The sequence below is a fragment of the Bombyx mandarina genome, chromosome 22, assembly GCF_030267445.1.
Source record: "Bombyx mandarina strain Sakado chromosome 22, ASM3026744v2".
Taxonomy (NCBI): Eukaryota; Metazoa; Arthropoda; class Insecta; order Lepidoptera; family Bombycidae; genus Bombyx; species Bombyx mandarina.
The window spans coordinates 5,438,346-5,450,965 of NC_143228.1; the positions used below are offsets into that span (position 1 = coordinate 5,438,346).

General features: G+C 38.9%; 1 protein-coding gene across 5 annotated transcripts in view; it reads right to left on the reverse strand.

Annotated features, from left to right (window-relative positions):
- Positions 1-5,619: 5,619 nt before the first annotated feature.
- grn (GATA binding protein grain) overlaps positions 5,620-12,620 on the reverse strand; it is a 113,416-nt gene continuing 106,415 nt past the window's right edge. For all 5 annotated transcript variants that reach the window (XM_089736823.1, XM_089736822.1, XM_028183898.2 and 2 more), the window contains 3 exons: positions 9,675-9,888; positions 8,456-8,595; positions 5,620-7,323 (listed from right to left, as the gene is read on the reverse strand). In XM_089736823.1, coding sequence (XP_089592949.1) covers positions 7,297-7,323; positions 8,456-8,595; positions 9,675-9,888 — 381 coding nt within the window. In that variant the 3' untranslated portion in view covers positions 5,620-7,296. The remainder of the gene's footprint in view (positions 7,324-8,455; positions 8,596-9,674; positions 9,889-12,620) is intronic.

Sequence of the window (12,620 nt, forward strand, 5' to 3'; positions counted from 1 at the left end):
TAATGTAACCCATGGTGTAAAAAAATTACCTAAAATATTCTTTACATCGCGTGCACTCAGAAAACTATTGATGATAGAATAAGATAATGTACTACGACTTTGTAGAACACATTATTAATAACAAAAAAAGTTGCGACAGCATATATCTAACTAATGTAGTTATGCTGCAATAACTGTTCTTTTATTTAAAAAAACAAAACAAAGTCAAATATCGTTGAAATTTTTGTTAAAGATTTGAGCCCAGCCGGAGCAGGTCGCTAGTAATTAAATAACTTTCGAAGTATACCAAGGTATATTTTGTTTTCTTTTGAGTCTTTGATTATCACCCTCTTTCAGCTTTTACTTGCAGGCTTCGGCCTTATCACCTGGGAATCTAATTTCCTGGTAACGAATTAAGAACTACGGTAGCCTTATTTTTAAAGCCCTATCACAATAGTAATTTTTAAACGCTTTCCTAGTTTGGGCTCAATACATAAATAAATAGTTTTGATACTTCACTGCACTGATGAATTGGTGGTGCAGTAGACAGCGCCGCTGACTTTTGCACCGAAGGTCGTGAGTTCGATTCCCACGTCGGGTAAGCATTCGTGTGATGAACAGGCTTGTTTGCTCTTTGTCTAGGTGTTTATTATCTATATATGTATATATTTAAACACATACAAGTATGCTTATCAGTCTTTGGTCCTCATAACACAGGGAATCCTAAATTGGGGCTTTATGAACGTGAGGAATGTGTTCACGTTTTTTTTTATTGCTTAGAAGAATGGACGAGCTCACAGCCCATCTGGTGTTAAGTGGTTACTGGAGCCCATAGACATCTACAACGTAAATGCGCCACCCACCTTGAGATACAAGTTCTAAGGTCTCCAGTATAGTTACAACGGCTGCCCCACCCTTCAAACCGAAACGCATTACTGCTTCACGGCAGAAATAGGCAGGGTGGTGGTACCTACCTACCCACGCGGACGCACAGAGGCTCTACCACCAGTAATTACGCAAAGTAGAATTTTTCAGGTTTGATTTTTATTACACGATGTTATTCCTTCATCGTGGAAGTCAACTGTGAACATTTGTTGAGTACGTATTTCATTAGAAAAATTGGTACCCTGGGATTCGAACACCGGTGCATCGCTCAATACGAATGCGCCGGACGTTTTAACCTTTAGGCCATGATGATTTCGATTTGACTATTATTATTAAAATTATACTATTATAAAAAAATATATAAACAAAAAAATTTAAAACGAATTAAAACAATACAAACGATGCTTACGTGGGCTATTTCATTATAAAATCCTGCCTCAAACATAGAATAATAAGATCCGACGCAATCTGGGGCTACAAATTTGCTAGAACAAGCAGGCTGCGTTAAAGCCAATGTCACATGTGAAGAAAACACTAAGACTTGTTATCTTTTTTTTCCTACCTATGCTGATAGTCTTAAGAGGCTATTTCAGCTTCACCCTAACGTGTGCAGGTGAGCTCACGTGGCTCAAGCCGCAGTGTGTTGCTAACACTGACCCTAGCAAGAGTAGTGCTTCGCAGAATCTACCACCGGATCGGAAACGCGACCCACTGAGAAGATTCGGCGAGAAACTCAGTGGGCTGTGTCGATGGGTTAATTCGCTCGTCGAGCCCTTCGTCGCAAGCGACGGGTTCGACGAGGACGGTGACCGATGCTTGTGATGCCTAAAAGCAACGTTAAAGAATCGGGAAGATCGGTAATGACGTGCTTTGGGCGAGGTTGACTGTTTACCTTTCGGTCTACAGAATCGGGTATGTAGTTTCTAGCAGCCACGACAAGAGGGTTCTCATGTCGTGCCTGCCGCCTTCTCAAAGTGGCGCAATGATGCCGACTGTAATGTGTTATCGAAAACCACAAGAACAACCTTCTACTAATTTATTACATTGATTAGAACAAAACGTAAACCATGTGAAAGCATTGCTTCAAAATCCACATCTCGAAAATTATGAGGTCGTGAGAATTGACGAAGCATTCCTGGGTGTGAGGTAAATTATAGTGAATCTGTGTTTAACAACCTATGTCCCCCCATTTTTCTGAACACAAAATGTGACAAAATGCAACAATTGCAATGGCCTATATTGCCAATCTATCGCAGTCACATTGATGTGATAAACGCAATACTCCGATAAAAGGGCAGTGCCTGTCAGAATTTTCCTTAAATCCAATTATTCCGCAAATTTATTACTTTAAGCGATTTGAGTTTCTCATTAACTTATCCAAGCTATTGGTTAGGGATTTGGAATTTTCTAAACTCTAAATTCTAAATTTTAGAACCAAAAACTATCAAAAAAGAGAAATACGATTTAAATATAACCCAAGCACAGGGGAGCTTGGGTAAGCGCTATAAAAATTCAAAAGTAAACGAAATGTGTCGTGACATTGGTCGGGTGCCGGGGTCAGCTAGATAAGGCGAGCTAAGTCCGAGATTGATTCCCGGATCAGACGCAAGTCGCGGCCACTCGAGTGTGGACGATCCTTTACTCACGACCCACTGCACTCTATGACTGCCTTCTTAAGGGATTTGTGACTTTGGCCTCCGAAGTCTCTGTGACTGTTTGCTTTTCTCGAATTATTAAAATATAACGTTCAAAAATAACTTTTTAAGGTATTTCGTTGAATTTCTTGCATGACTAGCTTGAAAATTATTAAAGCATATTTCGAATTTGTTATCAGTTTGAAAGTTATGGTTTTCTCTTCACGCATTGTACTGTCGCGCCCATAATTTAATCATTCCAGATTCTTTTGCGTGAGACACGGATTGAAAATTAAGTATTTTTTTGTAAAGTCATTTACTGGTGGTACTACTACTGTCATTTACAAGAGGTCCCCCTTGTGAGTCCGCACGGGTAGGTACCACCCTGCCTATTTCTGCCGTGAAGCAATAATGCGTTTCGGTTTGAAGGGTGGGGTAGCCGTTGTAACTATACTGAGATCTTAGAACTTACATCTCAAGGTGCGTGGCGCATTAACGTTGTAGATTTCTATGCGCTTCAGTAACCACTTAACACCAGGGCTCGTCACGTCCTTACGGATCCATCAGATCCAATAACCTTTGCATTAGACGCCTTCAGCTCTAACACTAGGAGCAGGCTTAGGGACCCCGGTAACCGTACTCGTCGAACCCGACAAAGAGTTCGCCGTGCAACCTAACCCATGAATCAGCTCGCTGAGTTTCTCGCCGGATCTTCTCAGCGGGTCGTGATTCCGATCCGGTAGTAGATTCATTCGCGAAGCAGCTACTTTTGAGCTGTTAGGTCTCCTTCGGAGGCGCTCGGGTAGCTGTTAGCAAATCCTACCCCTCCTGGCTGAGCCTTTGCTCGCCCACCTGTCCTGGTGAAACTGAAAAGGCCTCCGGGCCACCAGTAATCCTTTAATCATAAAAAAAAACCAGGGCTCGTCCATTCATCTATGTAATAAAAAAAACAAAAAAGGAGCTTTCATGGTGTGATATGTTTTCAGGAAATATTGCTATTAATAATAATAATAACTAATGCTAATTGATTGCTGAATGTATATTGTAAGGCTGAAGTTTGTAATTCAATCGGATGTTACAAAATTGACATTTTGAGCTCATTTCTATCTGTGGATAGCAAAATTCACATTGTAGTTTCGGTAGGCTATCTGTAAGTACTCTATCTCTAGGTGCGTTGGAAAATGCTCTGCCCTATATAAACAAAGCTAAAAATAATTATGTAAAAACAAAAGTTTGAATTATTCTGGATAAGTTTTTGTTATATGAACTTTATTGAATATATTATAATCTAAAATCATGCCGTCGTTTGCTAAATTAAATATGCCTACAAGTAAAAAAATTACCGCCATAATCTTACTTCGCATTCTTTTCAAGCACATACGTATGCAAATTCTTTACGAAACGTATACGTGTTAACGGTCGTAATTTAGCGAGGTGCGAAGTTCCGTCACCTCAGGGGGTAACACATGCCTGTAGGTGTAAGAACATTCGCCAAGTGTTCTCGAATATTCCGCGGTGTTGCCGTGCGCAATAAATCGCAAAGACTGATGGCGTACTTTTTGTTATACGACATTTTTTCCCGCGCTAGCCGGGCATATATCACTGACCGTTTGGCCGCGTGACTTATGCCGCCACGTCACGAAAACCCTCCACAAAATACCGTTGGAGGCTATTTCTCTTTTGTTTATCACAATTTCGCAACACACAAACTTAGGTAGATCAAGTTCCAGTATTACCTGAATAGCTATTATGAACGGTTGTACTGCGATGATGATTATCAATAACAGTGCTCTCTACCTCCTAGTGTCCTGTTACGTCACTCGTTGTATTTAAGACACGTCGTGTGACCAATTCTTCGTCATTACTGTCCATGATATTGTTATCCTACCACAATCCTTTCCGAAATTCTCAGTACACTTAGCCTAACGCGTTCATTGTTTGGGTAGATTACGTGGCCGTACCAAGCATAAAGTCTATCAGGATTTTCGATAATATTAACTTTAAAAGTTCCTTGCATATGTTCATTTCTGACATTTTTCCTATTACAGCTTCTAGCCGACTACCTCAATATCATTATTTCAACTATATGTAATTGTTGTTCGTTCTTAACTAGCTTCACTTTGTGAAGGCGGCACGACATGAGAACCCTCTTATCATGGCCGCTGGAAACTACATACCCGATCCTGTAGACCGAATGGTAACAGTCGACGTCGCCCAAAACACGTCATTACGGATCCTCCCGGTCCATTAACGCTGCTTTTAGGTACTACAAGCACCGGTCACCGTCCTCATCGAACCCGTCGCTTACGACGAAGGGCTCGACGAGCGAATTAGCCCACTGAGTTTCTCACCGGATCTTCTCAGTGGATCGCGTTTCCGATCCGGTGTTAGATTCTGCGAAGCACGGCTCTTACTAGGGTTCGTGTTAGCAACATCGTCAGGTTTGAGCCCCGTGAGCTCACCTACTAGTTAAAGTTACGCTGAAATAGCTTGTCAAGGCTATCAGCTTAGGTAAAAAAAAACCAGCTAAATTAAATTCTTATAGTTCTCCTTAATCCAGACAGCACCGGTAAACTTATTGATTTTAATTTTAAATCAAGTCTCGATAGATCGCAACAATTGCTAACCGCCAACCGCCTGCAACCAATCTCATCCAATCAAAAACCACCCATGCGTAAGAGCCCGCGAAATCTCCGTGGAACTTTAAAAGATCAAACGCAAACATTGTCGTCGCACCAACAATAGACACCCTTAAAATCCGAGCGGAATAAACCGCAAATAAAACCAACTTATTAAGTGAGGCCTATCGTCGCGACCGGGGATCGTTTTATGGGCACTTCTATCCGATGTCCATTCTTCTGAAATGCGATTAAAATTGAATAGGTCCATATGTCGGAGTCGTGCCCGTTGCGTCACAATCACACGGCCGAGTGCATTTTCAATTTGGCGCGAGATAAGCGCGACTTTTGGACGACTTTTTCTGCGGAATGGCGGAATTGATCCGGCGACTTACGGAGGACGGCGGGACAAGATGACGTAATTGGATGGTCAACTCATTCTCTCAAAAAGTTCCAGCGAGGGATTTGTTCAGTGAAGGAGGGGATCGGCATCAAAAAGAAAATTTCAAATCAATATTGATAATTTATTCACAACTTCATTTAAAATACACAACTTCACAATGTTTTGTTTTATAAACTAAAAACTTTAGGTAAGGGATATCGTAAATAAAGGCTGTTTGTGGCGATTTCTAATGTACACGTCTTTTTAATTATTTTAATAAACATTTTAATTTATTTGTCTACTGTTTAATTTACATTTTCATATTTACATTTTTTGGGGTTCAAATGCCTTGTTTATCAAAATCACAATGAAGTATATCGCGAATATTTTTTTAAAGAATTTATTCATTAATTTTTCAATAATATTTTTGTAGTTGCAAATGGAAAATAAATTAAACAAAATTCATTATATTTTGATAAAAATGACACCTCTTAATGTATGGCCACTCGATATCTTAAAATTTTACAACGGCATAGATAGTTGTTATACATATGTTTGTTTCATACAATTCTTTTCTCAAATCAACATATTAATATTATACAAAATAAAGTGTACAATTATAGTCACCGGCTTCTCTTGAAATCGTTCAAAATTAATTCTCAATTCAAAACTGTAAATATTTACAAATACAACGTTTTATTATCTATTACATAAATTACTATTGCATTCGTTCGATAACATTTACAGAAATAAATTTACAAAAAAAGACAATCTTTTCTCGTATTCTCTGAACACATCGCAACGTTTACAGCGATACAATTCGACAAAATTAAATAATATTTAATAAAAAATAATAATTAAACGCAATTTACAAAGGAACAGAATTTGTAACTTAATTTATTTACAAAATACACAAATAATGTTTTTGAACTATACTTATTACCTTATCGTATAAGCCGACTTCGTGACCGACCTTAGCTAATATTATAATACTGTACAATTTCGCTAGTATAGTTACTTCATGTAAAATCGTTCTTAATTTATCAAATGTTAGTTCACATCTCTCATATAAAGTGAAAACTAATTGAAAAATGTTCGCCATCTTTTCGATACTTTAATTTTACCTGTATACGTTCTAGAAAAATTATAAAATTAATTGTTCATTGCTATCTCTTTCTCACTGTTCCCATTTATGTTTATAGCATCTCCGATTTTAGCCAACACATATGTTAAAATAGGTCTGACGATTTATTGAAAATGTTCTTTTTCCTTTTCCACTAATTTGATAAACTAATAAAGAGTCTTTCTTCCTAATCTACTGATCGATCAATATTTTCTAAAAACAATTCCGTAAATAGCATTACTTACTGTGATGTAATTGTTCTATTTTATACGACAGATGTGAACTGATTAATAATACTTGAAGGAAACTGAACGCGGAATAATAAAGTCTCATTTGGGGTTTACAATGGGACATAAGTATTCAGAATCAGATATGTTCAAACAATTCTGCATATTATTTTATTATTTTTTGTAAAATTTTACAAACGTCAATTCAGTTTGCAGTCTCATTAAAATGTGATGTTTTAAAATAAATCTTATCCTTTTATAGATTAGTCTGTAAATCGTTTGAAATCACAGCGTCTGTTTCTAAGGTTTCCTCGGATTTCTTCATGGGGCATGTTTTCATCCCATCATGTGATCATCCCATGTGACTAGGACGGCTAAGACGTGTAAATTATCACGAGAGATACAAATATTCTTATCCGATTACTAGGTCCTCAAGTTGGCTGACTTATCACGTGTATTCACTCCTCCAACCCGTCTGCAAATAAAACAAACATAAGCGTATTAAATAGATATTTACAGGTAACATGTAAACTTAACACTCCAGTCCACGTTGCTATCCACACATCCGAGTATAAGTAGGGGTAGCGCAGAATAATCCAAGAGAAAGTTATTAGAAAAAGCCACGACCCTCAGCATTGCACAAAGTGGGAATGGGTTGCTCGCTCCGGCCGTTTCAATATTGCAATAATTGTTACGTTATAATACTCATTGTAAAAATTAATATTTAAAAAAAAGAAAAGAAAAAAGACATGCCCGCTGAGTTTCTTGCCAGTTCTTCTCAGGACGGAGGCTAGTTTTTTGTGAATTGGCGGTAGTTCTTTTTGACGTTCAACAAGTATGTACGTGACGGAAGGAGAAGGACCCGTAACATCAATTATATTGCGATGTCATGAAATAAGATTAACAAAAGAAAAGCGCCATCTGATTTGACAATCTCATTATCTTCTGCTAATCTACACTAATACTCGTAGTATGAATGTTAAATTTTGTATGTTCGTTAATCAATCGCGCAAATATTCACGAATTTTAATCAGTTTCGCTCATAGCCAATTCACGAAGTAATAATACACAGGATATATTTTTTACGATAAACGAAACGACTGCTTATTATAGTTTGATTGTTTATTTATTTTATTTATTGGTGATCGACGGTATTCAGGAGTCTTAAATATCGTGTATTGGTCACACGATCAGTGCTGATTACTTTTCAACGGGATCCAGTTTGGATTCTCGGTAAGAGTCAGTACTTTTTCTAAAGATGTCTGGAATTCGAGATCTGGGTATATATGTTCTTGTCACCAGTACGCGCGTGACCAGGTCTCGTGAGACTAGCTAGTGACGGTTGAGTTTTAAACGCTTATTTATTGAATTGTTTTTTTGCTGTCCGTACTTTAAGGAAGGTTTCTGGTACGGCACTGTTGAGATATGATAGTAAGTCCACAATACAAAAAACTGTTTGTCATGTTTCTCTAATAGAAAATTAAATGTTTATTGCATTTTTAATGTTTAAAAATTAATGTTTAATGTTTTAATCTTTAAAAAGAGTTTAATCATATCATAGCATTAACTATGGTGCTATAAATCGGTTTATATTGAAATTTACTTACCATAGAATTGAGCTGCGCAAGGTGATGGTGATGGTAAGGGTTGTGGGAGGTCGGTGGTGGGGCGAAACCCTGATGGGGCGCTCCGTACCAGTGGGACATGTGCGCGGCCGCCGGGTGGACTAAGCCCACTTGGTGCTGACCTGCTCAAAGAAAACTTATGTTATGAAGGGTACGATAATATGTAAGACGGCAGGTGTATCTATATTTTTTTCTATATATATTTATTATTTTTCTATACATCACTGGGCGAAAAGCTTTTTGATTTAAGTGACATTTTTGCAACTTTACAGGGCAGCCATTATCTTACCAAAAAAACTTCCACAGCTATTTGAATGGAGTAAACTTAATTGAAGTTCAATTAAAATCATCGAATTGTTAATATTCATACCAAATAAAACGGGCCTTTAATTACAAAAACAAATGTCGCGTATTAAGTGAAATGTTGCTTTAACTAAACAGCCTTTGAACTCTCAATATAATGGTATCGTGTTATATCATCAAAGATAATAGTGCCACGGCTGAGCCGCTGACATTACTGTTGTCTCTGGGTGACTCTAACTAACTATCTATGGTCAGAACGGATATTTGTCTACCTTCAAAAGCAATTAAAAAGTTCATTCATAATGTACGCCCGCCTGGATAGGTATCACTACATCGCCTATATCTGCCGCGCAGCATTCATGAGTTATGTTTTAAGGCGAAGCAAAACTATTTAAAAAAAACTAAACAATTCCAACTTCGACTTCCAGTTGGTTTTTTTATTTTATATTTTTTTTATATTGCTTAGATGGGTGGACGAGCTCACAGCCCACCTGGTGTTAAGTGGTTACTGGGGCCCATAGCCATCTACGACGTAAATGCGCCACCCACCTTGAGATATAAACTCTAAGGTCTCAAGTATAATTACAACGGCTGCCCCACCCTTCAAACCGAAACGCATTACTACTTCACGGCAGAAATAGGCAGGGTGGTGGTACTTACCCGTGCGGACTCATTAGAGGTCCTACCACCAGTAAAACGACGGTCGAGGCTGTTGCCAGGTTCCGACCCTGTCTGCTTACTAAGCTGCCATAAAATTATTAATCATATCTGTACTTATGTGATATCTTCATCACAGCAGTTTGTACAGATGTGACTAAAAATATAGGCAGGGTTTTGTTTGCATTCTTCATCCTTTTTATATAAAACGTAAAACAAAGTAAATATAAAATAGACTTACCGAAATCCATAGCTGACGGGAAGGCTGAGCCTCCGAATCCTTTGGTAGCGTCTCCGAGAGGCTTGATCATGTCTCCCATGACTCCGCCGAGCGCTAAAGCACAAGCTCCCCCACCGCCCATTCCCATTCCTCCCTTCTTCTTCTTACTTTTACTGCTTAACTTCCTATTTCTTGTCTGGATACCTTCCTTCTTCATCGTCAAAGGTCGGTTTACCTGCAGACAACATAAATTAATTTTATTAAACAATATTTACATACAGATCGTCTATGCAATTACGGCCTTGTTATTTCACTAGCATACGAATGTTAAAAAGCGAATTCTCTATTAAAATCACGTCTTAAAATAACTACCAATTACCAACGAACGTAGAAACAAAACGTCGTGCCTAATTGAGACATCACAATATTCCGTACGAGTTTTAATAAATCGTAATTGTTCCTTGTTGTCTGTGAATCACACAATTTTTGCTAACGGCCTTATTCCGTTTTATTGCTGCGACACGACGTTTAGTGGTACGAAAAAAAAACCTCCGCGATATCAATTTAGAATACTAACTAGGCTGTATAAAGGCACGCCGAAACCATAAAATGGTATCACAATAGTCCGTGTGCGAATATTCAGTTGTTCGGTGTCCGATGCCGACGCACGATGTCACACGGTGCATCCTAATTAGTGCACCGATGCACTCTGTCGGCGTATGTAGTCCGCGAACTGTGGGAATCGGTGATGACGTCGTTATGAGGTTAAGGTCCCCGAGACGTTTCGCCAATGTTTTCCTTTTAAGGCTCGCCACAGGTAATCTTCGTTTTGAGCCGTCCATTCAATACGTTCGTTTGATTGATAAGCTATTTATGTGTATAATTATGTAACGTACGACATGCTGCTAATTCTGTGAGTTCTGATAACAGTGATATTCATATTTTGAGAATTAATTAAATGAAGTTTCAAAAATATATAGGACTAGCCGTACTCGCCCGCTTCGCTGGCATTTAAAACTAACATTGTTATTTATTGTCATTATTATTATTAGAGAGTCTAATACTCATATAAATATTATCCTATCAATTAAGTACATATATTTTCTACATGGATACCAAGTTTCAAGTCAATCGGATGCATGGTTCAGTAGTTATAACGGAACATCCGTAAAAACCACTGTAGATTTATATATTAATAGTATAGATATAAATATAGTTTTTGACAGCCAATTGAATGACAACAAAATGTGTATCAAAATCTCCGGGTCAACTATCTCGGTCACTTTCTGCTTTGCAACGTTGTTTCCAAGAATCGTGCGTCACGACGGACGGACGATGGAACGGACAATGAGTTATTCATCGCCTTCCAAGGAATTCGCCGGCATGTGGGCCCTAAACGCACGATTGCATTCGGCGGTGCCAGCAATGCGCATGACCTGCCCTTCAGCTTCGCTTTCGGAGATCGCAGTACCGTGTTAATTACGAACATATGACGACGGAATTAAGCTGCAAAGGCTAATAGAGAGAGACAGTTTAAACATCACCTTTTTTCCTACCTAAGCTGGTAGCCTTGAGAAGCTATTTGAGCGTAGCCTTAACTAGTAGGTGAGCTCACAGGGCTCAAACCGGAGTGATGCTAGCACTGACCCTAGCAAGAGCCGTGCTTCGCAGAATCTACCACCGGATCGGAAAAGCGACCCACTGAGAAGATCCGGCGAGAAACTCAGTGGGCTGTCTATGGGTTAATTCGCTCGTCGAGCCCTTCGTCGCAAGCGACGGGTTCGACGAGGACGGTGATCGGTGCTTGTGGTACCTAAAAGTGCCGTTAATGGATCGGGAGGATCCGTAGTGACGTGTTTTGGGCGACGTCGACTGTTTACCATTCGGTCTACAGGATCGGGTATGGTAAATCACATTGAAGGCATCATGCATCAAGGCATTTCAGAATGTATTGGTGGACTTTGAATTAGCACAAGGCATGATTTTGTTGCCTACTGATAATTGTCCGTGTTTTTAAGTGGAGACCGCGAACTGGTAAACGTATTGAAAGAAGCTATTTGTAGGCAGCGGCTTGGCTCTGCCCCTGGCATTGCTGAAGTCCATGGGCGACGGTAACCACTCACCATCAGGTGGGCCGTATGCTAGTCTGCCTACAAGGGCAATAAAAAAAAAGAAGAAGTGAAGTAAGAACGCCCTCAGGCTCAGTGGAGTGAAGACATATGCGGGGTGGCTGGCAAGGTTGGGATGAAAGAAGTCGAGCATCGTGCTCAGTGGCTTACAATTGGAGAGGCCTATGTGCAACAGTGTACTGTTAATATATGATTTTATTTCGACTCATTTGATGATGAGTAGTGACAGTCAGCCAAACCTACTGTGCATATTTTTTTAAACTTAGCGTTATTGTTTATCTATATCTATACTAACATTATAAAGCTAAAGAGTTTGTTTGTTTGAACGCGCTAATCTCAGGACTAACTGGTCCGATTTAAAAAATTATTTCAGGGTTAGATATCCCATTTATTGAGGAAGGCTATAAGCTATATAACATCACGCTAAGACCAATACAAGAGGGGCACCAATAAAGAATGTTTCAAAATCAGGTTTTTTCCCTTTTGAGAGCGTCCGCTGCGTGCGCTGTAAAAACGGTTAAAGTTTCGCTAAAATAATGTATATAAGAATTGTTCCCCTTTAAAAGATCTAAAAAAAGTTCGCGACAGCATATGTCTATATGTTAAGGTTTGCTCACTGTAACGTTTTTATGCTAACCAAATTTGTTCTAAAATAATGCATTATTTGTGAACTATTTATTCCACGCGGACGAAGTCGCGGGCAAAAGCTAGTTTATTATGTAAACTGTTTATTGTCAGGAAAAATTTATAGACAAAACATTTTTTTTCCCTCTAGTAGTCACTGTAAAGCTATTTGCTGTAAACGACTCTTCGTAGTGTGCAGTTATCAATTCCCTGC